General features: G+C 38.8%; 2 protein-coding genes and 3 non-coding genes across 5 annotated transcripts; all 5 read left to right on the forward strand.

Moving 5' to 3' along the window:
• The first annotated feature begins 2,280 nt into the window (after positions 1-2,280).
• Positions 2,281-8,765, forward strand: rpl7 (ribosomal protein L7). The gene is made up of 7 exons (XM_042510630.1): positions 2,281-2,346; positions 2,844-2,943; positions 3,985-4,151; positions 4,933-5,070; positions 6,818-6,927; positions 8,003-8,218; positions 8,672-8,765. Exons 1-6 carry the CDS (start codon positions 2,333-2,335, stop codon positions 8,209-8,211), a joined length of 738 nt encoding a protein of 245 aa, XP_042366564.1. The 5' UTR covers positions 2,281-2,332; the 3' UTR covers positions 8,212-8,218; positions 8,672-8,765.
• Positions 5,157-5,248, forward strand: LOC121961019. The gene has a single exon (XR_006107017.1). It is a non-coding gene; the product is annotated as a small nucleolar SNORD12/SNORD106 (small nucleolar RNA).
• LOC121961020 lies at positions 7,233-7,324 on the forward strand. Its single transcript, XR_006107018.1, has one exon. It is a non-coding gene; the product is annotated as a small nucleolar SNORD12/SNORD106 (small nucleolar RNA).
• LOC121961021 lies at positions 8,264-8,357 on the forward strand. Its single transcript, XR_006107019.1, has one exon. It is a non-coding gene; the product is annotated as a small nucleolar SNORD12/SNORD106 (small nucleolar RNA).
• A 1,415-nt stretch (positions 8,766-10,180) lies between the features above and the next one.
• LOC121960591 (ranBP-type and C3HC4-type zinc finger-containing protein 1-like) lies at positions 10,181-23,782 on the forward strand. The gene is given in 15 exon segments (XM_042510374.1): positions 10,181-10,646; positions 10,648-10,818; positions 12,291-12,465; positions 12,930-13,007; positions 13,273-13,414; positions 14,526-14,616; positions 14,780-15,101; positions 16,550-16,650; positions 16,809-16,979; positions 19,464-19,624; positions 19,875-19,986; positions 20,814-20,993; positions 21,395-21,493; positions 21,702-21,845; positions 22,450-23,782. Coding segments are annotated over 15 exon segments (2,127 nt in total). The 5' UTR covers positions 10,181-10,547; the 3' UTR covers positions 22,531-23,782.
• The last annotated feature ends 513 nt before the right edge of the window (positions 23,783-24,295 follow it).

Raw genomic sequence — 24,295 nt, forward strand, 5'->3', positions numbered from 1 at the left:
GGTCAATGTCCGTCCATGCGTTGAGAAATCCAAACCGACGTTGTTCCTTAATTAATATTCAGCCTTTTAGTCATTTGAGGTGTTTTTTATGCAATATTGATCTCTAATCAGAAATCAAGAGTCCGACATCCAGCTAATTTAATGCCAATGATCCATGACGATCTGCTCATTGCGGAAAATGAAAGTGGACTGATAAGGTACGTTACGCACAGACAGGCGTAAAAGGGTTTGGCAACAGCAATCCACATGTCTCTATGGACAGATACGCTGCAAATATTGTTTTTATTCCAGTCATGTATGACAATTTGTGTGTTCAATGTTTAAACGTTTTTCTGCAGCTTTTTTCCCCTTAATTAATGTGGCCTGCTTGCGACGTTTTGCAGCGCCTGTCTGCAGCCATAAAGATGTGTTTGCCCTGTTTGGTGGGCGTGTCTGCAGGGGCCAAACCACTGGTGGAAGAATTTTCAGATCATAATATAATAGACTACCAAAAATGTGAATATTGCATTGAGTGAAAGTCCCTCTCAAAATCTTGCTTCAGTAATCGTGCCTAAGTTGGCTGTTAACAGCGTATTAAAAGCAAAGCAGATCTATTTATCCTGGAGGTCCTCACAGAGAAATCAATTATTGATGGCTGTTACTGTTGGGTTGTTCAATATACTCTCGCTGTCCGCGTTATTTGGGCCTATATGTGCTTTACATGCTAAATATTTGATTTTGCATATAAACATTTCTGCATATGATTTTGCACGTAAGACACGCGGCCTAAATTAAAATATGCCAACTTGGGTCTCACTTTTAATGCATGTCATACTTCCTTTCTCTCATGTTTCCTACCTTTCTATAGCTGCCCTGTCAATAAAACGTGAAAATGGCCACAAGATATTAGAAAATAAATTTAATGTGCATTTTTAATTGATGCGTTTTGCTTCATGGTTGATGGCCTTAAAAGTCAGCCCGTGTTTAAGTCAGACTATTACTTGTTTTCCCACCTGAAGCAGACAAGGTGGTCTTTTTTTCCACACTGAGATCCAGGATCACGCCTAAAGGTCCAAAAATGGAAACTTTCTTCTACAGACGCTCAGCGATCCTACTCTGCAAAATGAAGCGTTTGCTCCCTCTGCCGGATCAATGAGGACACAACCATCAACCATCACCTGGAGCATGAAAAGCACAAAGGTAGCGCCACAAACACGAGCATTTCTCTTTTAAATGTCCATTTGTACATTTGTTTTGGGCTGATATTCGCAACTGGCAGTCATTAAAATTTAATAATGGGCTTATTGGTATAGAGTTACTTGGATATAATTTATTTTATTGACAGCAAGTGGAAAGAATGTACTTTCACTCTATTAACAAATAACATTACCAACTACTTCACCTTGCTTAAACATGTGGAGAAAAGAAATGAATAGTAAAGCCAAAAAAATGTATACATATTCTAGGGCCTTACTCGTTTAATGTATTACATTACTCTTTTGTTCTCCTTATTTGTTTACCTGATTGTTTATCCCTTTTTATTGTTGCTTTATTGTTAGTAACAATCCGTTTCTAAACTATTGCTCCATTTTTTGTTCTGCTTTTTATGTCTTTATCTGGTTTTCTTGCTGTTTGCTCAGCCTCAGGCAGATTCTATTGAATTAACTGTTTTTGAAATTCTTCTTTCAAGAGTAGAATAACAGTAAATTTTTGGTATGATTTAATTTCTCATGTTTTCGATAACTCTAATGTCACTCATTAGGCCCCCAAGGTATAATCTGTTACCATGACGATGTGAGGAACAAGTCTTTGAACAATGTTGTTTAATTTATTTATTTTAATGGGGAAATTCCATAAACAGATTTTTTTTTTAGTTTTACAGCCCTCTTTCCAGATTTTCTTGATTAATTTTAACTTAACGGTCTTGAGAATATTACACAAATGTAGGCTATTTGGTGAAACCCCGTGATGTGTTTTTTTTTTTTTTGTTTTTTTATTTTTGGGTTTTTTTTTTTGGGGGGGGGGTGCGCTTTTATTTCTCTTTTTTGTCCATTCTTATCTTATTTATTTGCAGATTTCTTATTATACATGTAGCCTTTATATTATTAATGTTTAATGTAATTTAGGCTATCTGTCAGTGTATATCAGCTCTTGTGTATTTTTGTGTTCTTGTTTCATACCTTACATATTTTGTACAATGTATTTTTGAATAAAGTTGGAAAAAATAGATTAAACAAAATAATAATTACAAAAAAAGATAAATGTCAGGCAGCTGGAAGGACAGTCCGTTGAGGTCCTAAATCCTTTAACGCGGACATGCGCAATAGAAAAATTCTCTTTCTCGGTGGACGCAATGGCGGACGCAGAGTGAGTGTTTTCCGCTGAATTAAAATCTAAGCACATCCACCGTTAAGATGCTCATCTTTGTTAATTTTACATTGCTGGTGGATTGTTTAGTTTCCACACAACATAAGAGTAGTAGTATTGTTAAGGATTATGATCGTAATTGTAGTTGAGGTGACTTTATGGAGTAGGATGTGTAGCCGTAGTAGTACAACATGGCTGTCTTTTTAGCCCCCGTGCACTGAAGAAATAGCTAGTTTCTGTTATATTTCTTAAAAAATGGCAGATAAAGAATGCCCTAAATTGTGTGGTCGACTTGTGCTTTACTGTTAATGTTTCCTAGATACGCGGGCTATCGTTAAATGATGTAACACAACCTGTGTGAAAGCCGGTAAATGACAGGTTAGCATGCTAGCAGCTAGCAGCGGCGATGTTGAGGCGTTTCAGTGAGAAAACAGCAGCGCGTGGAGACTCCACATTATTTGCAGCTTTTGTCTTGATGATTCGTATCTTTTTCACAGAAAAAAAGTACCGGCGGTCCCTGAGAGCCTTTTGAAAAGGCGAAAGGCCTTTGCCACCATGAAGGCCATGCGCATCAAGAAGATGCTGGCTGAGAAAAAGGTAAGTTTCAGACGCGTGTGTGTGTGTGTGTTAGTGTGTGTTAGTCTGTTTAAATAAATCAAAGAGTGGCTTGACTCTTGCACATGTCTGTGTAGGGCTGCAGTGTGGAAACATGGACAATTAGAAAGCAATAATGTTCATCACAATAACTGTAGGAATGAGGCAAAAAGGATTAAATTGCAACGCACAGACTGAAGCTGACATGGTTGCGTTTCAGTTCAGGGTCCTCACGGTCATGGGAAAACCGGGAAAAGCAAAGGAGGCAAGGAGTCAGTATAAAAAAAAAGTTTTGAAAAAGGCATTGAATTTTGATGTGCTGTGAAGGTGGTGGTCAGCAGGGCTGCAGCAGCAGCTTTTACTGGGTTGTATGAAGTTGACAATTATACTGTAAACCTTTTGTTTATCCATGGCACTGGAAAAAAGTGGAAAAAAATCCCAGCTTTATTTTATTTTCAAAAGGGAGACCTTTCAAACATCCTTTTAAAAATGTTTAATGTCTTAATAGTTGTAATAGAACTTTTGTTAAATCAAAACTAACTATTCTGTTTTCATTCTCTGTACGGTCATTCTGACTGATAGTAATAATACTTCCATGATACTATGATATTTTCTTAAACAATTATTGTACTGTAAAAATCTCATACAGTTGCAACCCTAACAGTAATCCCCCTTTATCTTTCCACATACTGTAATGTAATGGCAAGTCTATTTTCTTGAGCTGACGAGGTAACGTAGCCCTACTGTGTGTCTGCGCGACAAAGTTTATCGCTGCAAACATTTCTCTTATTTTCTTCCTGCACTCTGTCTCTCCCATCATGCATGTCACCTAGCTAGAGTTATGTTTGAATTTGCATTGTTTGCAGGGTAAGTGGGGTAAGAAAATAATCTTTATGGTTCCTCGAAAAGTCGTGTAAATGTTGTTAAATTTCGTTAGTGAAACTGTGTGGGAACCTTGTACCTTGTATGAGTTTTTGTGACAAATTGATGGGTTGTGGTTTATTCATTCTCACATTAAATGATCATTTATTTCTTTGTTCTCAGGCCCGCAAAGTGACCAGGAAACTGATCTACAAGAGGGCTGAGAAGTACCACAAGGAGTACAGACAGATGTACAGGCGTGAGATCCGCCTGAGCCGTACTGCTCGTAAAGTGGGAAACTATTATGTGCCAGCTGAGCCCAAACTGGCCTTTGTTATCAGGATCAGAGGGTGAGTAATGTCCAGTGTATATCTGGGGACACAATTGTCCTGTTTGTCTTACAGAACCTTTTCAATAACATTTACATGGATTACTAGATTTACAATACAACATGATGCTCAAGCTCGATCAGTTTATCAGCTCTTCACGTTCCCGCTCACATGCAGTTCTGTGCTGTCCGTTGCTGATAGAGAATGTCTTTCCCATGTCGCTGCAGGTTTCCTTTAGTTTTCACTCTATCTGGGGCTGGCAGGCTCAATCTATTAAATTCATTGCCAAATAATTTGATAACTGCTTAACCATTTTGAGGTTTGAGGGTTTTTTTTTTAAGAAAATGACAATAAATAGGGGTGCCCTGTAGCTCACCTGGTGGAGCGAAGGCTGTATCCTGCAGCAGCTGCAGGTTCAGTTGCAATCTGCAGCCCAGTTGCTGCACGTCGTCCCCTCTTTCTCAACCCTCTCATGCTAATGCTGTCTTATGAAATGAAGCAACAATTTATCACTTAATCTCGAAAATAACTGACAGTTATTGAGATGCTATTGAAAGCACTTAAGTCCAGTAATGCCCAAATTTGGTTAATTTAGCAATCCATGTAAATGTTCTGTACAGTCTGTTCATGCTTCGTCAGCTGCGTGGTTAATGATGCACACTCTTTCCCCGACTTATCGACTATGGTGATACAGCTATGCAAAATAAGCCAATAAGTTCTGAAACCACGATCAACTGAATAGATGAAAGCTGTAAAATGATGCGAAGCCATGAGCTAATCGGTATTTTAATTTGTTTTCCAGCATCAATGGTGTGAGCCCCAAGGTCCGCAAAGTTCTGCAGCTGCTCCGTCTGCGCCAGATCTTCAACGGCGTGTTCGTCAAGCTGAACAAGGCTTCAATCAACATGCTCAGGATCGCCGAGCCTTACATCGCTTGGGGGTAAGGCTGTTAATACTAAAAATTGTGGACCTTATGATGGAGACACAAGTCATTCTGTACTGAAACGACAAACTCGTTATCTTTGGATTGTGGTTGATGATGCTCAACTTTTTTCCCCATCATATCGACCATGGTGAATACTGACTGATACTAAGCCAGTTTTGTCTGAAACCACATCCCATGATAATAGGTACTACAGTGTGCAGTATTTACACACCTGTAATATGAACAAACATGAAGTGTATTGCGCTTAAGTTCTTGGTTTGGATTAACTATAAAGACCATAGACTGTATATGAATGACTGGTGACATCACAGCTGCTCAAAATTGAAGCCAAAACATCTCAATCGGCCCCTGGAAGACTCCATGTTTGTGGACCGGACACGGGCCAAATGAAGAAGTCAAACCACTTGTTAAATAATTTTTTTCCAAAGATGGTTTCTGTTGTTTGAGGTAGTTTGTCAAGGCTGTATTTTCAAGTTGTTGTTTTTATTTTTTATGAATCTACTCATCGATTTAGTTTAGCTCTAACTTTAAAAAGGGGGTTTGATCTCATGATTGACAGCTGTTTACCAAACGGTGTGCTTCTGATAAATGGTGCTGCTCGCAAGCGGGTCAGGTGGGTGGGTGTGCGGGAACTTGCACCACTTCCCAATAGCTACAGTGCAGACTGTGGCTCCAAATTATGTCAAAAGTGCAAGAGGATAGCGTATGAGTATATTTTGGCTACAGCCCCCTGATAAAGACATCTAGTTGTGTGAAGTTCCCTGATAGGGGATAAATAGACAGTATTAACAAGCAGAGAGACACGCAACAATAACAGCACCCTGGATATAATTTATGCTGTCTCACTTTTTTATGTTGTCTTCCTCCATTTAAAGATGTCTTAATTCCACCTTCTCTAGAAAATTATGATTTCATGCTGCTGTTCAGGGGTGTTAGCTTGGTGTAAAAATTCAGGTAATAAGTAAAAACTGTTCGACTGTTGAAATAAAAACAGGCCTAATTTTGAGGGAAAGGGCAGCTGTGAAGATGTCTTGCCCGGCCTTTATAAAAGAAAGCTTCATAGAGCTTTAGATATGCACATTGTGTTGTAGAAAAATATCTTACATTAACCAGTTTCCAGTTTTATTTTTTTAACTATAAGAATAAATAGTTAAGATTTATAAATTACTAGTTAGTAATTAATTATTAGTTGTAAATCTTTAGATTTATACCATAAAGTGCTATATTTACTCTGTGCCTGTGTGTGATGAAGAGATGAGTGCAGTTGGTTGGACATGCACCTCATACCGCCACTGAAATATGTGTTTGGTTAGTCTGTCTGCATCTGAGCGATACCACATAACTTCACTAAATATCCTTGTTCATACTACATAATGGATCAGTGATACTTCTATATACTGTGAGGCGAAACACATAATATATATACAGCACTAGTATCTCTATCATCTGCTGTTTTTGTTTTCTTTTGACTTGTGCTTTGATTTTCTTCTTAGTTAGGCCAATATCCTTTTTGCTATTATGGAGGCGTGAGGGCTGTTACCAATATTGCAGCCAGCCAACAGGAGGTTGTGATGTCATCACGCTTTAATCGGTCTCTGGGTTCTGTCCATTCAGACTGAATTCTCTAATAATGCTTGAAGACATTGCCTGGATGCAGATCTCTCCATGCTGTTGTGAACTGCGTCGCTCGAATTTGATTTGAGCCCATTACATAACCTCATATGACCTGTTGCTTCTCCAGATACCCCAACCTGAAGTCTGTGCGTGAGCTCATCTACAAACGTGGCCACGGCAGGATGAGGAAACAGCGCATCGCCCTCACAGACAACGCTCTGGTGGAGAAGGCCCTCGGTATGGAAACTTGATTCCTTTTCTTTTGTTTTTGTTTTAAAAAACCCTTAAATTGTCCCTACATAGCACAGTATACAGGTACTTCTGCGAGGAGAAGACTGAGAGCGAAACCTCATCTAACTTCTGACCTTCTGAGGAGGGAGTAATAATGTTTAAGCTGATAGTATGCTTTCACAGTTTTTTAATTTTACATAAATCATGGTTTTAATCGAGGTACTATTAAGGTATTTATTGCGACTCCACACCACATCATTTAAAAAGAGGCATTATAACACAAGTTACTGTTAGACGAAGGTGAAGTGCTACATGTGGTTAATGATGCACACTTTTTTCCCCGTCTTATCGACCATGGTGAAAAAAAACTGAAAACTAAGCCAGTTGTGTCTGAAACCACATGCCAGTCAAACAGTGCCTTTACAGATAGGATGCAGGGCTTCAACAAAAGGGTGTCCCGCTGCCCCGGGCCAGGGACAAAAAACTATCAGGGACAAAAACATTGATACATTTGGGGTCACAGGACGTAATGTAGATCTTGCCTTTGGGGGGGAAAAAAACAAAAAAACAAACCATGACAATCTGTGGCAAAGTTGTCCTCAGCGCTCTGTAACACACGCTGACACATGCACACACAGATGAACAACCAACATTTACTTTATAATTTATAAATACATATATTTTATGTAAAACGTATGTTTACTTAATATTTTAAAACTTGTCGATTCGGAAATGTCAGGATAAACTCCTTTGTTAAAAGTATTCGATCATTAAAGCCAAATTTGTCCAAAATACACTTTCTCAGTCAGTATTAATCTTTGGCGCATCAACTTGAGTTCCCACTGATCTCACATTTGTGAGTAACAGAATATTGTCATTGTACAGGTGAATACAACAAAATTCAGTTTCTCTGCCCGAGGAGGCTCAAATAGAATAAAATGGCTCAAGATAAAATAAAATAAATAGTAAATGAGAATAGTTAAGTTATTTCTCACATGCATATCTATAGGAGTTTTCTGTCAGTGGCTATGCAGTTCAGCGAGGTAAGCACATTAAACACGCTGATTTTTTTGATCTGCAGGCAAATACGGCATCATCTGTGTTGAGGACCTCATCCATGAGATTTACACAGTTGGAAAGAACTTCAAGCCCGCCAACAACTTCCTGTGGCCCTTCAAGCTGTCGTCACCCCGCGGTGGCATGAACAAGAAGACCACGCACTTTGTGGAGGGAGGAGACGCTGGCAACAGGGAGGATCAGATCAACAGAATGATCAGGAGGATGAACTGAAGTTAAGGTGAGCTGAAAGATGACGGCAGGTCTGTGTACAAACAGTTTATTAGGTGTGGTTAATGATGCATATTCTTTTTTTCCCCATCTTATCGATCATGGTGAAAACCAGCTGATTTTAAGCCAATTATGTCTGAAACCACATCTCAGCCATTCATTTTTTAAATTAGCTACTATAAATATGCTTCAGTATGAGACGTAGGGTATAAGTCATGTGAGGGCAAAAAATGCCATTGAAATAAGTTATATGATAAATAATATACTCCGAAAGATGTCGAGTCTCAAGTTAACCACTGAAGCAAGTGTTCAGGGGCCCTTACGCTGATGAAAAGGCCCTGTAAACTTACTTTACATAGTTGTTGGCCTAACTAATGTGACATTGTTTGGTATCTGGTAACAAATCAAGACCACCATTTTTAGTTTTTTTTTTTATTAACAATGTTTTGTTTTTCTTTTTCAGGTTTTCAAAGGACTCAAAATGTAAAATAAAAACTTTGAAAGAAAACTTCTTGTCATTGTGTGATTGTGCCATTTAATTAATCGTTGAACCATCATGCATATAATCATTAAAAACTAACAATCCTGTATTTAACGAAAAATGTAACCCTTGTGCACCCCTTTGAAAAACCAGTTTGGTATCACATTATGGGATATGTCAGTGATAAACATACATTTTGATGTATTTTTTGTGCCGTATTAGATGGAAAAATAGTATCTGAATTTGCAGTCCATGTCAGCTCTCCATTATTGTTTCATCATAGTTTTTGTCTTCTCATAGTCTCATGTTAGTAAGCTAAGCTACATCACTGTGCGGCATCTGTCCATGAGAGCGGAGCCATTTGTGAGCCAAGTTACTCTGAAAACATTGGCCAGTTAATTAGATGTCATTTTCAAGTATGTGGACATACTAGTGAGCCACAATGGATCGTTTTGTAACTTAGAAGAAACTGAAACACTGTCCGCTTTAGAAAAAACGATGTTTAATATATTAATCAGCCAATAATTATTTTTAATATATTGGTATTCTATGCACCATGAAATGGTATATCAATTATTGGTTCTTCAATTCATCCTATGTATTACAGTAGTCTCAGTTTAATATGCGTCTCTATTTTATACAGTATATGTAGTCAGTTTCCTGACTAAAATATTAGAAACATCTCAGAAACTAGGGATGCTCGGTATGTTTTTTTTTTTTTTCAGATATGTTTAATATATAACAACTCACTTGGCCGATACTCGTGTCGATATGTATGCACTTTTCCCAAACTTTTAATAACTCTTTCTTCTGTAGTGGAATTAAGATTGTATTAATCAAACTCTTATTGTGATGGCCCACCAGAAGATGGAGTCTTGAAATATGCTTTCCGTTTTTGTATTTAATGTTCCTTAATTGTGCAAAGTAAGAAAAATACTTTTAACTGAGGGGTGATGTTTGTTACACTGTTAATAATTTAATTTCACTTTGTCAAAAAAAAAAACAACTTGGTGTGTGATGGCTGCAGAAACCAGCATGTCGGCCGATTCTGATACTTCATTTCAAAGCCAACATCTGCAAATACTGATGACATGCTGATATACTGCATCCAAGCTAGAAACATCTTTAACTCCTAGAAAAAGTTTTTTAAACATAATTTCAGTAATTGAGGTGTAAGAAACAAATCGCAAAGATTTTTTTTTCTCTAAAATGGAAACTGCTTTATGACTAATGAATCTGCCTTGTACGTTGTAAGTCTTCCCAAAACGTTGCTGAATTCACATTCATGTAAACAAATGTCTTAATGTGTTTGTCACAAATTTTGCAGAAGTGGCCCCAAAAGCAAAGCGAGTATCCCTGCTGTAGGAGTTAAGTCCAGAGGAGGGCAGTATTGCGACATTAAGGATGACAGCTGCCTCCAAAATCCGAAAAAGAAGAAGAACCGTCAGCCCACACGCAGCGCATGCGCAGTATGAAGTGAAAGCATTCGAATAAACAACACACTCGGCGTCACCAGCGTCAAACTACTGTCAACAACCTCGACGATAGAAAGGTTTCATTTATCTCGGAGGGTACTTTTACTGCTTCGTAGCCGAACAGAAACGCCTAATCTGCCTGGAAGTGAGTTGTAGCGAAAACGGAAGAAGAGAGAAGTGAAACCTCTAGCTGGGGCTCGACTTTTTTGGAAGTGGCTCCAAACAGTTGACAGACTACGCACTTGCTTCCTGTTGTCAGTGCGGCTGTTAAATATCCAGCGACGAGATACGATGTAAGAAATATCAAGAAAGGACGCTCAAACAGGTAAACGAGCCAGCGGACACCGTGTTGTGTTTGTTTTCTACATGAGTGTGTCGGCAGGATGTCGCTGAGTTCAGGCGGTTGGACCCCCGGCTACTCTCCGGACCAGTCCGCCGCCCTCCCCGCTCACTATGGGGCCTCGCAGTCACAACTTGGCTGCCCAAACTGTCCTCATGTCGGTTCGGGTGTCAGTTTGTCACTCCGGTATTCGGCCGCTGTGTCTTCCTGGAGCGGGCGATGAGTCACTCCGCCTGCAGCTCAGCATGGACCCGGGGAAATCCGGGGAATTCCGGCTGTCGCTCCAGGACAGCAGCGGGACTGGCCGCAGTGTGGTGAGTTCACAGCGGCAGTTTGGGGCTTGTTGTGATGTGTGTTTTTTGGTTGGGAACACCCCGAATTAATGATCATATCTCCTCAGGAATATTTATCATACTAGATACGGTTATGATATAAAGTGCAAGGATTGTGGAAATGTAGTGAAGTTTTGTTTCATATTGAAGTACAATATTTCTTTGACTCTGTTTCAAAGAAAAAAAATAGCAACTTGGTAAGAAATTTTACCAAAAATTGCAAGAAGTAGGTAGATTTAGAAAATTACAGTACTATGCAAAAGTCTTAGGCCACCTTAAACTTTGTTATTTTAGCAAAGTTATAATGATCATACATAATCTGTTTACTAAAATACAATCAGAACATACAAGAAACATGTATACAGTATTAAAATGCAGATATTTCAGAATGAAACAACTTCAACGGGTTTAAGTTGCAAATATTTAGTGTAGTGTAAAAGTAATATAAAAAAGTTTAGTGTGAAATTAATTAAATCCAATCTAATCTGAATTTCCACTTAGGATGTCTTGGCAAAAATGAGCAAGAAATTTACTCTTACAACAGCTTCAACATTATTATGAAAATATCTTAAAAATATATAATAATGAGCATTTTAAATAAGGTTCTGTGAAATCCTCATTATAACTTTGTGGAAAAAAAACAAGTCTTTAGTGGCCGAAGACCTTTGCACAGTACTGTATTTTAAAGTTAGGGGAAATATTTTCACAGAACCTTATTTAAAATGCTCATTATTATATATTTTTAAGATATTTTCATCATAATGTTGAAGCTTTTTTAAAAATTAATTTCTTGCTCATTTTTGGGTCATTTCTTCTTGAGTTGCTCTTTGCCTGTTTTCCATATTTTTTAAAGAAATCAAGCCAATTTGATCAGGTTTCTAAGGGTTAATGGGGGCCACCTTGAGCAATGGTTTATAAGCAGGACCAGTAATTTGTTTAAGCATGTTTATTTAGGAATATGTAACATGTAAGCATAAAACCAACAATAATGGGATTGGTTTTCACTTCACTAGACTGGTCCCGAAAGTGTGATAAAAATGTTTCTTTTGTTTTTGTTTTCTGTACATAGTAATATCAAAATAACATGTTATTGCCACTATGAGGGCCCAATTAGGGTCAGGGGCCATGGAGCAGTTGCCCAGCTTGCCCAGTTGATAATTAAGCACTGGTCTTGTTACTTTTGAAATGTAATAGATTACAGATGACTAATATAATGTAATAAGTAGCTATTTGATTTACTTCATCAAAGTAATGTAATCTGTTAAATGTGATTACTTTTCTTAAAAAAAGTATTGAAGTTTTTTACAGTATAGTAGGATGTTAAAATTTCCAAGTACTCACATGCAGTGATGCTCATATTTGCCTTTTTGGTATAACCTAACCTATGAGTCATTTACCTTCCCCAGTTCTTCCTACTCCATCTCCTCTCATTATTGCTCTCTCTCGTTTTCCAGACCATCGCTGAGTTTGACTTGAGGACAGTAAACTATGAGGTGAAGTCACCAAAGTGCCATGAGCTAAGTTTGGCGGCGCCTCCACATGACCGCATCAGCTTCAACTTCCGCTGTGAGCAGGAGGCCCATGAGTGGGCGACGGTGGTGATGTCTTCACTGAGAGAAGCACACAGAGGTCAGTCGCACCTTTTCTTACATATTCACTGTTCTTTTAGAGATTAATCACAGGAAAGATGGGGAAAAGGTAAACACTGCATACCTTGTAACAGGATCCTATGAGCTTTTTCAAACCTGTAATACATTATTGAATAAAACCGCTGTTGTGTATGATTTGGTGACATTCATTTGTCCTTTAATGAACCCAGCTCATGCAAATCAAGCTTGACAAATCAAGCTTCTTATTTATTTATTTTAAACAAAAGAGCTTTTCACTGCCCTGTTCAATGCTTGTTAGCATCACTGCAGTCAGTCCCAACCACTGTAACCAAGCTTCATTTTTTGGCTTCAGAGGGAATTTCAATAAAATTGGTCTGTGCTTACTCACATAATATGTCCTTGTTAACTCACTTGCATGAATGTGAATAATAAAGAAAAAAAAACCAAAATGCTTTCCTGTTTCTCAAAATATATCATTGGCAGTTGCCCCTCAGGATAACGGTCCACCGCACCCCCCTGATGTTCTCCAACTTCAGAACACCTTGGCTTTGCAACGAACAGGTGGGTACTCTAAACATCTTCCCTCAGATATAAATTATTATCGATTTTTTTTCGGGTCAGGGGCCTGATTCACTGATTCCCTCACTCATTTTATTCTTTCATTCATTCATTGAATAATGTTTAGCCCTCTAGTGGCTGTTTGGAGGTATGTCAACATCCTCTGCTCACACTTGCCTGTATGTTCACCTGTATGGGCTTGTCTTTGTTTCCTTGTGCGTGTGTGTGTGTGGTGTGTGTGTGTGTGTGTGTGTGTGTCCATCTGTAGAGGACACCTGCATAGAGCTGACCCGAGCCATTGAAGCAGGTGACATGCATTCTGCTTCTGTCTTTGCTGCCACCCTCGCCCGACAACATGCGGCGCTCAAGATTCAACCCTTTGCCAAAGACTATGAAGACGCTGAAATAAAGTATGAGCATCATCATTATCAATTAGAAGTCTTCCTATGGTCATAAAATATTTTCAAGGCCTGGAAATGGTTTGGAATTAACAGAATGCTGATGACATGTTCTGGATATACATTGCTGTTTGAAATATGTTTATAAAAATCCCTAAAACATGTCTAATGATACAAAAAATGTTATAACTAATTTCAAATCTAGTGCTGTGCGTCATAACCATTAAAATGTCATGAGTATGACATTGTTCACATACACCAGACGGACATCCCGTTATCAACAAGACATTTATAGAGCAGAGAAATGTCCTGTCTTATAAGAAGAGAAACAGAAAAATGCTGAAGCTGTTGTGTAGCGTGTTAACCAAGGCTTTCACACTTAGATTTTAGGCATACAAGAAACTGATTATTCACTGTTGGTGTGGTAAATTACTGAATAATGCAAGTGAGGGTTACTACTGATGGATAGCTAGCTTGAGTGGGAGGCTGCTGCAGTACAGTCATACATTATAACAGCTTCAGACTGTCATCTCCAAACTAAACCTCAGCTTAGATCAAATAGTTGCTTATTAACAGGCATGTTACAGAAAACACTTGGCCCAGTGCTACCTGGTGATTCAATCAAATATACATATTTTTTTAATTATTCATATTTGATTGACCCATCAGGTCAAACTGCAGTGAAATCATCAGGATCTTTGGTTTTCGAAACAGCAGAAAAGGTGCAGCCATGGTGTTACAATATGTGCTGGTCGGGTTTAATGGCATATGGGGGAAAAAAAATCGAACAAGTGAATTAAGTTAGCAAATGCTAGTTGGCATATCTGCAAATGCCTGGAAAGTTCATGATTAATAGTTTACGGTCATACCGCTATATAGACCTGCCTGTTTTAAAAGACTTAAATAAAGTAATGCAACTGGGGCAAAATATCATGGAAAACTTACAGAAAAGTTCTAAAAATTCATTGGTAAAATGTGTGGGAAGCCTGAATTCCGATTTTAAACACACAGTGAATGGTCAATAACATATGTTTTATTCTTAAAGACATTATATAAAGTAGACAATTGCACGTTTTGATGCAGATAGTGTGGCTAATGGCTTGTGCGCCTTTTTATTGAACAGCTTGACTGTTGCGGTTGAGGATTCTTCTTCATCCTGTTGTGTCACTGTAAAAGTTTTCCCACATATGACAACAGCAGCACTGAAACAGCAGGTTAGTCTGAAGAATTTCTCATCTTCATTTGTGTCCTGAAAGAATCATATCATGTCAACTTAGTGTCATGTAACCAAAAATCACAAATCACGGGCATGGGCAGTCAATCTAAAAGGTCAAATTTCTATCTCACTGTTATCTTTTTGGTCTTCTTTCGCCTCAGATGTTTCTTGAGTACGGTTTCCACCCACGGGTGCAGCGCTGGGTGATTGGCCAGTGTCTGTGCACTGACCAGCGCTCTCTGGCCTCATATGGGGTTCGTCAGGACGGTGACACGGCCTTCTTGTACCTCCTGTCAGCCCGTCATGCTCGTTTAACCCACCAAGTCTTCCACCAGGACCAGGAGAGTGCCCTCCTGCTCAGTCCTCCATCTCTGTCTCTCACCCCTCCTCCTCTCCCTGCTACCTCTGCAAACGGCCCCTCATCTCTGGACAGAAGGCCTTACACCACACTGCCTCCCAGACTCCACACCAGCAGCAAAACTGGTGAGTAAGGGCATTAGCATATGAGTTTGTGATCAGATCAGATTGGCTTTAAGTTTGTGAGCACACATGAGATTTTACTGTACCTGTTTATGTAGTGCTTTACACAGTAACACACAGGGTTGATACACTTGGGGCCAGATGGATAAAACTGCATAGATGCACAACTTAAACTGAGTGTATCCACAAAGGCTGCAATATGCAAAAACACTGAGATTCATAAAGTCTGTGCACGCCTGATTGTGTTTTATGCATGCACACGAACAGACAGCCATAGATAGATGTAAAACAGCCATTTGCAATATCAATACATAAGCCCACTCCGCTTCTCAGAGACCTTTCAAAGACCTTCAACATAGTGGATGTCATAATGTATGGCTGTGGCAGTTTTTAGCATCTGTACCACTAATTCATCACATTTCTGCAACCTGTCATTGCAGTTAAATCTCAGTTAGTGTTATTACTAATTTCCCAAAGAATGATCAGTGATTCATTCACAGTGCTCATATTGAAACCAACTAAAAAAGTGCTTCACAACAATAAAATTAGATGATCATCTACAGGGTGACAGCTGTATACTCAACAAAAAAATTTTTTGCTCCCTTTTTTCGACAGGTAAAGACTTTTTAATGCACTCAATAGATATATTTCTCTTACGTTTTGGTTACAAATTTGACTTGTGCAGCTGTGAGCCCGGTTGTATGTACTGCCAAATTCAGGGAAATGACTTTGGAGGAGTCTTATGCTAGTGACATTAGCAAGTTTACCAGCAACAGCTCTGATGGACATTCCTGCTTCCTCCCTCAAAACGTCTGCCACATCTGTGGCATTTTGTTGTGGAATCAAACTGCACATTTTAGACAATAAAAGGCTGTTTAATCATCATCTTGGTATGCCAAAACTGTCAAGTGATGGAATATCTTAGAAAAGGAGAAGTTTAATAACACAGATTTTAACAAATTTGTGGCCAGGAGTTATATTTATGATGAGAGCATTAAGAAAGTCTTACGTCTATAAGTTAAACCTGTGAAAAATAGGAGCAAAAACAAAAGTATTTGTTTAAATTGTTGTTCAATGTACATATGAATAATAATGAAATTCATCACTCATAAATAATTTCAAATTAACTTTAGAAATGTACCTTTGATTGACATTTTACAAAACGCTGTGTAGCCCGCAAAAATAATATCACAATGAGGAAAATTGGCACCCTAACAACATAATTAACCATCTCTTAATTTATATTTAATCTCCTCCGTATCATATCACTCACAGCTATATCAGCTAAAACTGTATGTTGACCTATTCTGAAATCTACACAAGGTGCACACATTCTTCCTTTATGAATACCAGTGTATGTGTAGGAAAAATGTTGCATAGTTTTTGTGCATCCATTAGACACTTTTTAAAGATACTTTATTCGATTTTTTTTTTCTCCATAAATGTCTCAGGTGGGCCGGAGAGAGGACACATCAATGAGATCAGAGATCTCATCAACTTAGAGATGCCACAACTCAATGAAGCACTGAGTCCCAACACAACCTCCACCCAGGTAATAGACAGCAGTTTGATTAGAGGAATGTTACTTTATTCACACACTGTTTAAAAGTGGGCAATGTTTTGATATAACATGTCATTTTATGAGGCGGAAGTTGCATGTAGTTCTGTTTCTCACATGTATAATCTTTACCACACTTCTCTGTGCTGCAGGGTTGGTCATGCCCTTCTTGCACTTACATTAACAAGCCAACGCGGCCTGGCTGTGAGATCTGTAGCACAAACCGCCCTGAGAACTACGTCATCCCAGGGGGATACCGCCCCGATGCACTGGAACTCAGACGGATCCAACAGGAGAAGGAGGCTATCAGACAGTACCAGCAGGTATGAAAAACTCACTGTACCAACCAAGAATACCATGCACACACAGTCTTACATATACAGCCATACACCTGTATGTATAAAGCAATATACACTTAGAATAATAGCAATATATACCATATTTTGTCTTACCATTTGGTGACAATTAGAGAGAACGACAAGCCAGGGTCAAATAATATTTTTTAAAAAAACCCTGATATTTGAATTCAAATTTGCAGGCTCTTTCAGGTTGACTCTCTTCTCTTTTGTCTCTGTTTTTTTGAAGGAGAAAGGGAGAAGAGAGGTGCTGAGGAGTGCTGGGGCTCAAAACAACTCACTTCTGTATAACCTGGACCAGGACTACTGAACATACACAGAAACAGGCATACGTTACACTCCATGCTGTTTTATGTTTCATCCATAGACTGTTTGAACTCATATAACTATTTTATTTGCACTCATCAGACACTCACTTTTATTTCACATCAGAAACTATCATGCACAAGTCTGTGTCTGTACGTCTTTATGCTTGAACTGAAGGCATATTGTTCTGTTATTTCTATCCTGAAGACGAATGTAGGTGAAAGAGTTCATATGAGATGCACTGATACTTATGCGGCCTATTTAAAGTGACAGCCCGCCCTAAAATGAAAATTACACTTTGCCTCTCTTACCTGTGGTGCTGTTTATTGATCTAAAGTGTTTTGGTGTGAGTTGGCGAGTGTTGTAGATGTGGCTCTGCAGATGTCTGCCTCCTCTCAAATATAATGGAACTAGATGGCACTCGGCTTGTGGTGCTCAAAGTACCCAAAAAAACCCACCTGAAAAACCAAATAGCAATGTCTTTTTCCATCTACTCATAGACTAGCGGCTCGTGCTTATGACAGCATGAGTGAGCTCAGTGGTGTTAGATCAGCTAGCAGTAGATGCACACTCCTTTCTGTGCTGTGATACAGTTAGCGGGTATGGTTTGGCAGAAAGAAAGTAGTTCCTACATGAAACTGCTCACGTCAACGTCTGTGGATTAGGCGTAGATTGATATTAGTTTCTCAGGGCCGATAGGATCATAGTATATTGGTTTGATTTATTTACAATAAAAATAAAAAATCTTTCTGTAAAAAATTAGAATTTTAAATCCAACACAAAAGGTTCATAGCAACTTTGTTTATAAAGTCAACTGAAAATTTAAATAAAAACATGAGTAAATAAAGATATCTCCTTGAGGTTTTTAAAATAGAAGTTCCTCCCATGCTGACACTTTTTTTGCACAGTTTAATTAATTTGTTTTATCAGTGATTATTAAAATAAAACACTGATAAGGATAATGAGAAAAATGCCAAATATCAGTCCCAGTAATCGATAATTTGTCAACCCCTACTGTAGATTATTTTGAGTAACCGGTTCTAGAAAGGGACATTGCTGTTTTTTGACAGGTTTATTTTTTTCCTTTGGGTGCTTTGAGTACCACAAGTCAAGTGCTATCCAGTCCCTCTATATTTGAGAGAACCTCTAAGACCGATAATACTGCGGCTAAGAGGAAATATATGTACTTTTGATTTGGGTTGAACTGTTACTTTAAGGTTTTTAACATTTCGTCCGAAAAAGTAAAACAGGTGGTGACATAGGTACATCCCTGGCTCCAGTTGTTTTGCATGTTCATGAATTCCTACAGTAGAGAAACTGTATGAAAACACATTTTATGAAAATGTGCCACCTCTGTTCTGGTGAAAAGTAAAACCTGACCGATAGTGGACAAATAGAGGTCAATACCGACTTTTGAGGGGTTAAAAAATTGATGAAGATTGATGACTGATGATTTTTGAATAGTTACATAATTAATATAATAATTTTTGGCCCTGGGGCCTGTATCAAGAAGCAATTTCGGCTTCGTCTGGGACTCTTGAGGTTTCCTGGCTTCACTACTTACAAACGTTTTTATTCCTGTCAGGAACTGTCAGGACTCTATATCTCCAGTAATCTAATCCTCAGTGGTTAACCTGCTGCAGAGTAGGTTAGCCATGCTGGTTACCTGGTGATCTACCATGGTTGAAAGTAAGCCAGCTTTGTGATGGCGGACAACCTGAGTGAAACCCAAAGACATTGAGCTTCGCAGTGCAAGCCCCTGGTGACAGAGATCGGTCAAACTCTAGTGAAAAGGTCATGAAAGATTTTCCTTAAACTGACCACCCAGCTGGATAATCATGATCACTGCTGACTTTTAGCATCGAGTGGCTTTTAAATGAACTCCTAAAGAGCAGAGATTGCCACAAAGTTGAATGTACTAGCCTGATTATCAATTTTGCACTCTCAATTGTAAACGGATAAAAATAAAATGTTTATACAGAATTTGTGTGTATGCACGTCTGTACTGTTACTTTGTATACTTAGCCTACAATACTTCAGTTTTATGCACTGCCAGTCTCATTGTGCCCCTATAATGAAACCAGAAGGGAAATGGTTTACGGACTTTAAGTTTAACCCTCCCAACAACATCACCCCTTGTGCCAGGCAAGGGAGGAGGAGCGCAGGGAGAATTTTGCCCGGCTAGTGATGATGGATGGACAAGACCTGCTGCCAAACCCCGAGTCTGTGGACTGTAGGATCTGCTACGTGGACCTGAAGCCTGGAGAAGGGGTCCTGCTGAGGGAATGTCTCCACTGCTTCTGCAGGTAGGATTCAGGAGGTGGAGAGGTATTAAAAAAACAGGATAGAAAGAGTGTAGACAATAAATTTAAAGGTGGTGTCAAAGCAAGGGAGGGAATCAAAGAAAAAGGGTTTTAATAATAGAGTAGGTATGGCATCTGCTGGTGGGAAGACAAACACGTGGAAGTGTTTTTCTTTAGCCTGACTGATTATCTTGGGTGTTACACATGATTCACACCTGCCTTTGTGTGCATGTTTGTGCGTATGTCTGCACAGGGAGTGCTTATGCTCAGTCATCATGCTGAGTGAGGAGCCGGAGGTGGCCTGTCCCTACAGAGACGACACATATTCCTGTTCCTGCTCCCTGCAGGAGAGGGAGATCAGAGCTGTGAGTTACACCGACAAATACAGCGCTCTCATACTTAAGATACACTACCTTCATAACTGCTGTATCAGCATCTTAACTTTTCACAATAGATTAGGGATCAACCAATATTGGGTTTTCAGGCCTGATACTAATACTGATTATTAGCTGTTAATGAGACCGATAACCAATATTTGTAACCAATGTGCATTTACAATAAAAAATAAAAATCTTTCTGTCAATATTTAGAATTGTTTATATTTAACAATTTAACACAGAACTTTGTTTAAATGCCTTTAGCAAATGTTTCATCAAAATTGAAGCATTCAACATCATATACTGCAAGTTCCCAGCATCTTTTTTTTTAATAAAGTCAAGTGCAAATTTAAATAAAAAAGGATAAATAAAAAAAAAATAAAACGCTGATACACGAAATAAGCAAAATGTCAAATATCAGCCCCAATAATCAGCCTAGCCAACAATCTGTCAACCTCTAATGTAAATAAACGATTAATGTAGCCAAAGGTACCACAATAGCAATATTACTGTGTTATCTGTAGAAACATAAAAAACGCTATCAGTCAAATACATCTAACTTTGTTTATTGTGCCTTTTGTCCCCTTTTGGTTAATAAGTTAAACTGAAATTTGCGTGTTTACTCAGGTGAACACATCATTTACCACACAAAACCACCAAATGTATCCACTGAAATGATGTCCTCTTCAGAATTCAGTTTTTATTGCTGTTGTCTTTACCTGCGTTTGTTTTCTTTGCAACTCAGATTATACCCTGTTAGTAGTTTGTTAGGGTTAAGTAGTCCTCCACAATTTCTTTCCTTTTCTCCTGTCCAGTTGGTGTCAGCAGAGGAGTATGAGCGCTGGCTGCAACGAGGTCTCTCAGTGGCAGAGTCTCGATGTGAGGGCAGCTACCACTGTGCCACCCCAGACTGTGCGGGCTGGTGTGTGTACGAGGACACAGTCAATGTCTTCCACTGCCCTGTCTGCAGGAAACACAACTGCCTGATTTGCAAAGTATGAAATGCATACAGTATAAACACACAAACAATACAGCAATTGATCATATTCTCTCATACTTTCTAGGAAACTGTCTTGGTGTACTTAAACACATGAGATTTTGCTTTAGGTTTATGTATGAATGTATACATAACCATAATGGGGTAAAGACTGCACCATGTGATAATCATTCAGTCAGAGCAAATCAGTAACAACAAGTTCTTTGAAAGAAGCGAGTGACACCACACGTTTGAGAGTAGTCACATGTTTTGAATAGGTCTTGTCCCCTCAAGCTAACTGATGTTTAGAGACAGAGATGTTTCTAAATGTATACATCAGGGACTTTCACTGAAGTGAAATGCACACAAAAATTGCCATCTTTTCCTTTTCTGTCCCTGTTTCTATCTTTCCCCTCTCAGTCTATCCATGAGGGAATGAACTGTAAGCAATACCAGGATGATCTTGCAGCCCGTGCTATAAATGACTCAGCTGCCAGGAGAACAACACATCTACTCAAGGCAAGCTGTGATACACTTGTGTATATGTGAATGCACTGAGCATAAAAGACAGACCTCCTCTCAGCTGTCTATCATTGTTTTTGGAGCTGTTTTTACATGTACAGTATTAGCTGAATTTATCAGTGGTATAGCCAATGCAAGTGCAGATATTATGTTATAACTCAATGATAACTCAGAAACTGACGCTCACTTTTAATCACACAAACAGACCCTTGTGCAGTCAGGGGAGGCGATGCACTGTCCCCAGTGTGGCATCATTGTGCAGAAGAGGGATGGATGTGATTGGCTGCGCTGCACTGTCTGTCACACTGAGATCTGCTGGGTAACCAGAGGACCCCGCTGGGGCCCGAGGGTAAGAACTCCACCCTTCCTTTCCTCATGGCATATTTCTTTCCTTATGTACCAACCTGATCTCCTACATGCTCCTGATTTGTGAACTGTGATCTGAAGCGACATGCTGCTCACGGTCTGCATCTTAGGAATCAAAGTGTGGTTCATAAAACTTGGTTACATATTCTTTCAAAAGGACAAATGTCTGTTTATGTCCACAAACACTAATGCTGTCAGCCACTGCCAGTTACAAGCAACAAACAACCAAGACACAAATAAAACCTATAAATACACTTTACACTCTGATGCATTGCTCATGACAGTCTGGGTCTGGTCCTCTAACACCAATGTTGATGCACACTGCTCTTTTACTAGTGCTGTCTCAGCAGGGTGTAAGTGAGATCCAGAATTTCATGATAAAGGAGAAAGAGTAGATTGATTTGCTTCTGTCCCCTTTTCTTTTCTTTCTTTTTTATTTTTTTTTTTGTGGCAAAACCATGTCATACTAAATATTAATCCTATCCGAGTATTTGTACATGTCTGGAGGAGAACCTAAAAAAATAAAAAAGGTTTTGTGTGCAAGGTAAGTCAAAGGTTTAACGACTCCTGCTCTGATCCTTTTCAAGGGTCCTGGAGACACCAGCGGAGGATGTCGCTGCAACGTCAACAACCAGAAATGTCATCCTAAATGCCAAAACTGCCACTGAGAATCTTAAGAGTGGTTAGATCGTAGAAGGGAATTGGAGACTGAACTTGAAATATACTATTTTCATAAACAGAGAAAAAAAGTGGTACAAGGTGAATAAAACAAGTATAACTAAGCCGAAACTGCAGGATTGTTAAATACAATGCTTCCTCCTTGTTATGACTGGAAACTTTCTCACTTTATTCTCAGCAATTTCTAACCACCAGTTGTTCCCCTTGGCTTTTTAGTTCTGGCAGAGTAACGTAAATTATACGTTGACATTCATCTCTCACAAACAGAAATGCAGACTGATTTTATTGTCATCGTTCTGTATACATTAAATTATCACATCTGACTGACTAATGATGATAAGGTTGGTTACTAGTATGCAGGGAAAGAGTATTAACCTTCAAATGATTGCACTGCAAATGTAGCAACACAAGTGTGTTTTTTATGTGTCGGTAGTTACATACCAGGATGCTTTACATCAAAGTGGCCTTATTCTTGTGCACAAAAGCTGTAGCAGAGTGTTCATAATAGTGTTTTCTGGAAAACAAAATCCTTGTTGTGTCTTTAATATGCAATTTTCTGCATGGAGATAGATCGAACAAGTTTGTGGAGTTCTATATGGATATATATTTTTTGTGTCTGTGTGATAGTCTGCATGTGTGCCTTGTCACCAAAGAGGTTTGAAACGTGTCATTAATCTGATGTTGAACCGCCCGAATTTGAGTGGGACCGGACTGTTTGCATTCTGTTAATCACTCACATGCTTCTGTATTTGACAAGCGGTGCAAAGGTCACTGAGGAACTGCTGATAATATGTAGTGACATCAGAGTGTATTGATTAATAGTCACATGTTAATTGCAATACTTGAATACTTTCTGAGAAGGCACATGTAACATTTTGTCAATAAGCTCATACTATTACTAAGAAACTCACATATGATAGGGTGCATAGGGTGCCAGCATACCTAACAGCTTTTTAATTGTAGCCATAGTAGTATTTAAAATATTTTCAAATTCATCTATGCATGAATTTGTCATTCTGTTACTTTAATGGAAATCAACCACGTATACTGTATCACGTTAACCAGGATGTAGGCTCACCAACTGCACTCTATGTTAACCACCAGACTAAGCCCTCGACTACACTACTGCCCCGCACTGACAAGCCATGACTGAGTCTTCACTGTTAACTGTGTTCAAATATCAGCTCTGTGTTGCTGATGTACAGTTGTGCCTTAATTACCAATAAATACCCTTTAAATTCACAATTTTCTTTGCTCTTTGTTTTGCTATGCCTCCACTCTGGCATAGCTGTGGCCAGAGCATTATGTTTTCGGTTTGTCCGTCTGTCCGTTCGTTTGGCCCATTCTATTTTACTCAAAATTTCAAGAACACCTTGAGAGAGTTTTTTTTTCTTTTTTCTTTGTTGCACAATCATCCACTTTGTCTCAACAATGAACTGATTAGGTTTCGGTGGTCAAAGGTCACTGTGAGTTTTCTCAGATTTGGTACAAATGTCCACTCGGACTCAAGAATGAACTGTTTAGAATTTTGTGGTCAAATGTTACTAACAAAACAAGTTTTGGGCCATAACTCAGTAATTCATTCGTTAATTATGATAACTTTCACACAGATGTCTAAAAGGATGAAATGATAAAGTGATGGAATTTTATATCCAAAAGATGAACTGTGATCATAATGTTTGCCACAACATCCATATTTGAAACATTATTTACTGACATGGCTACAACTTTGTGTTCTGTCCTCTGGTAGTCCAC

This window comes from Plectropomus leopardus, chromosome 21 (assembly GCF_008729295.1).
Source record: "Plectropomus leopardus isolate mb chromosome 21, YSFRI_Pleo_2.0, whole genome shotgun sequence".
Lineage (NCBI taxonomy): Eukaryota > Metazoa > Chordata > Actinopteri > Perciformes > Serranidae > Plectropomus > Plectropomus leopardus.

Coding starts and splice junctions, on each gene's coding strand:
- rpl7 (XM_042510630.1), top strand. Junction 5,071..6,817: donor GAGCCTTACATCGCTTGGGG/GTAAGGCTGTTA, acceptor TTGCTTCTCCAG/ATACCCCAACCTGAAGTCTG. Junction 6,928..8,002: donor TCTGGTGGAGAAGGCCCTCG/GTATGGAAACTT, acceptor TTTGATCTGCAG/GCAAATACGGCATCATCTGT.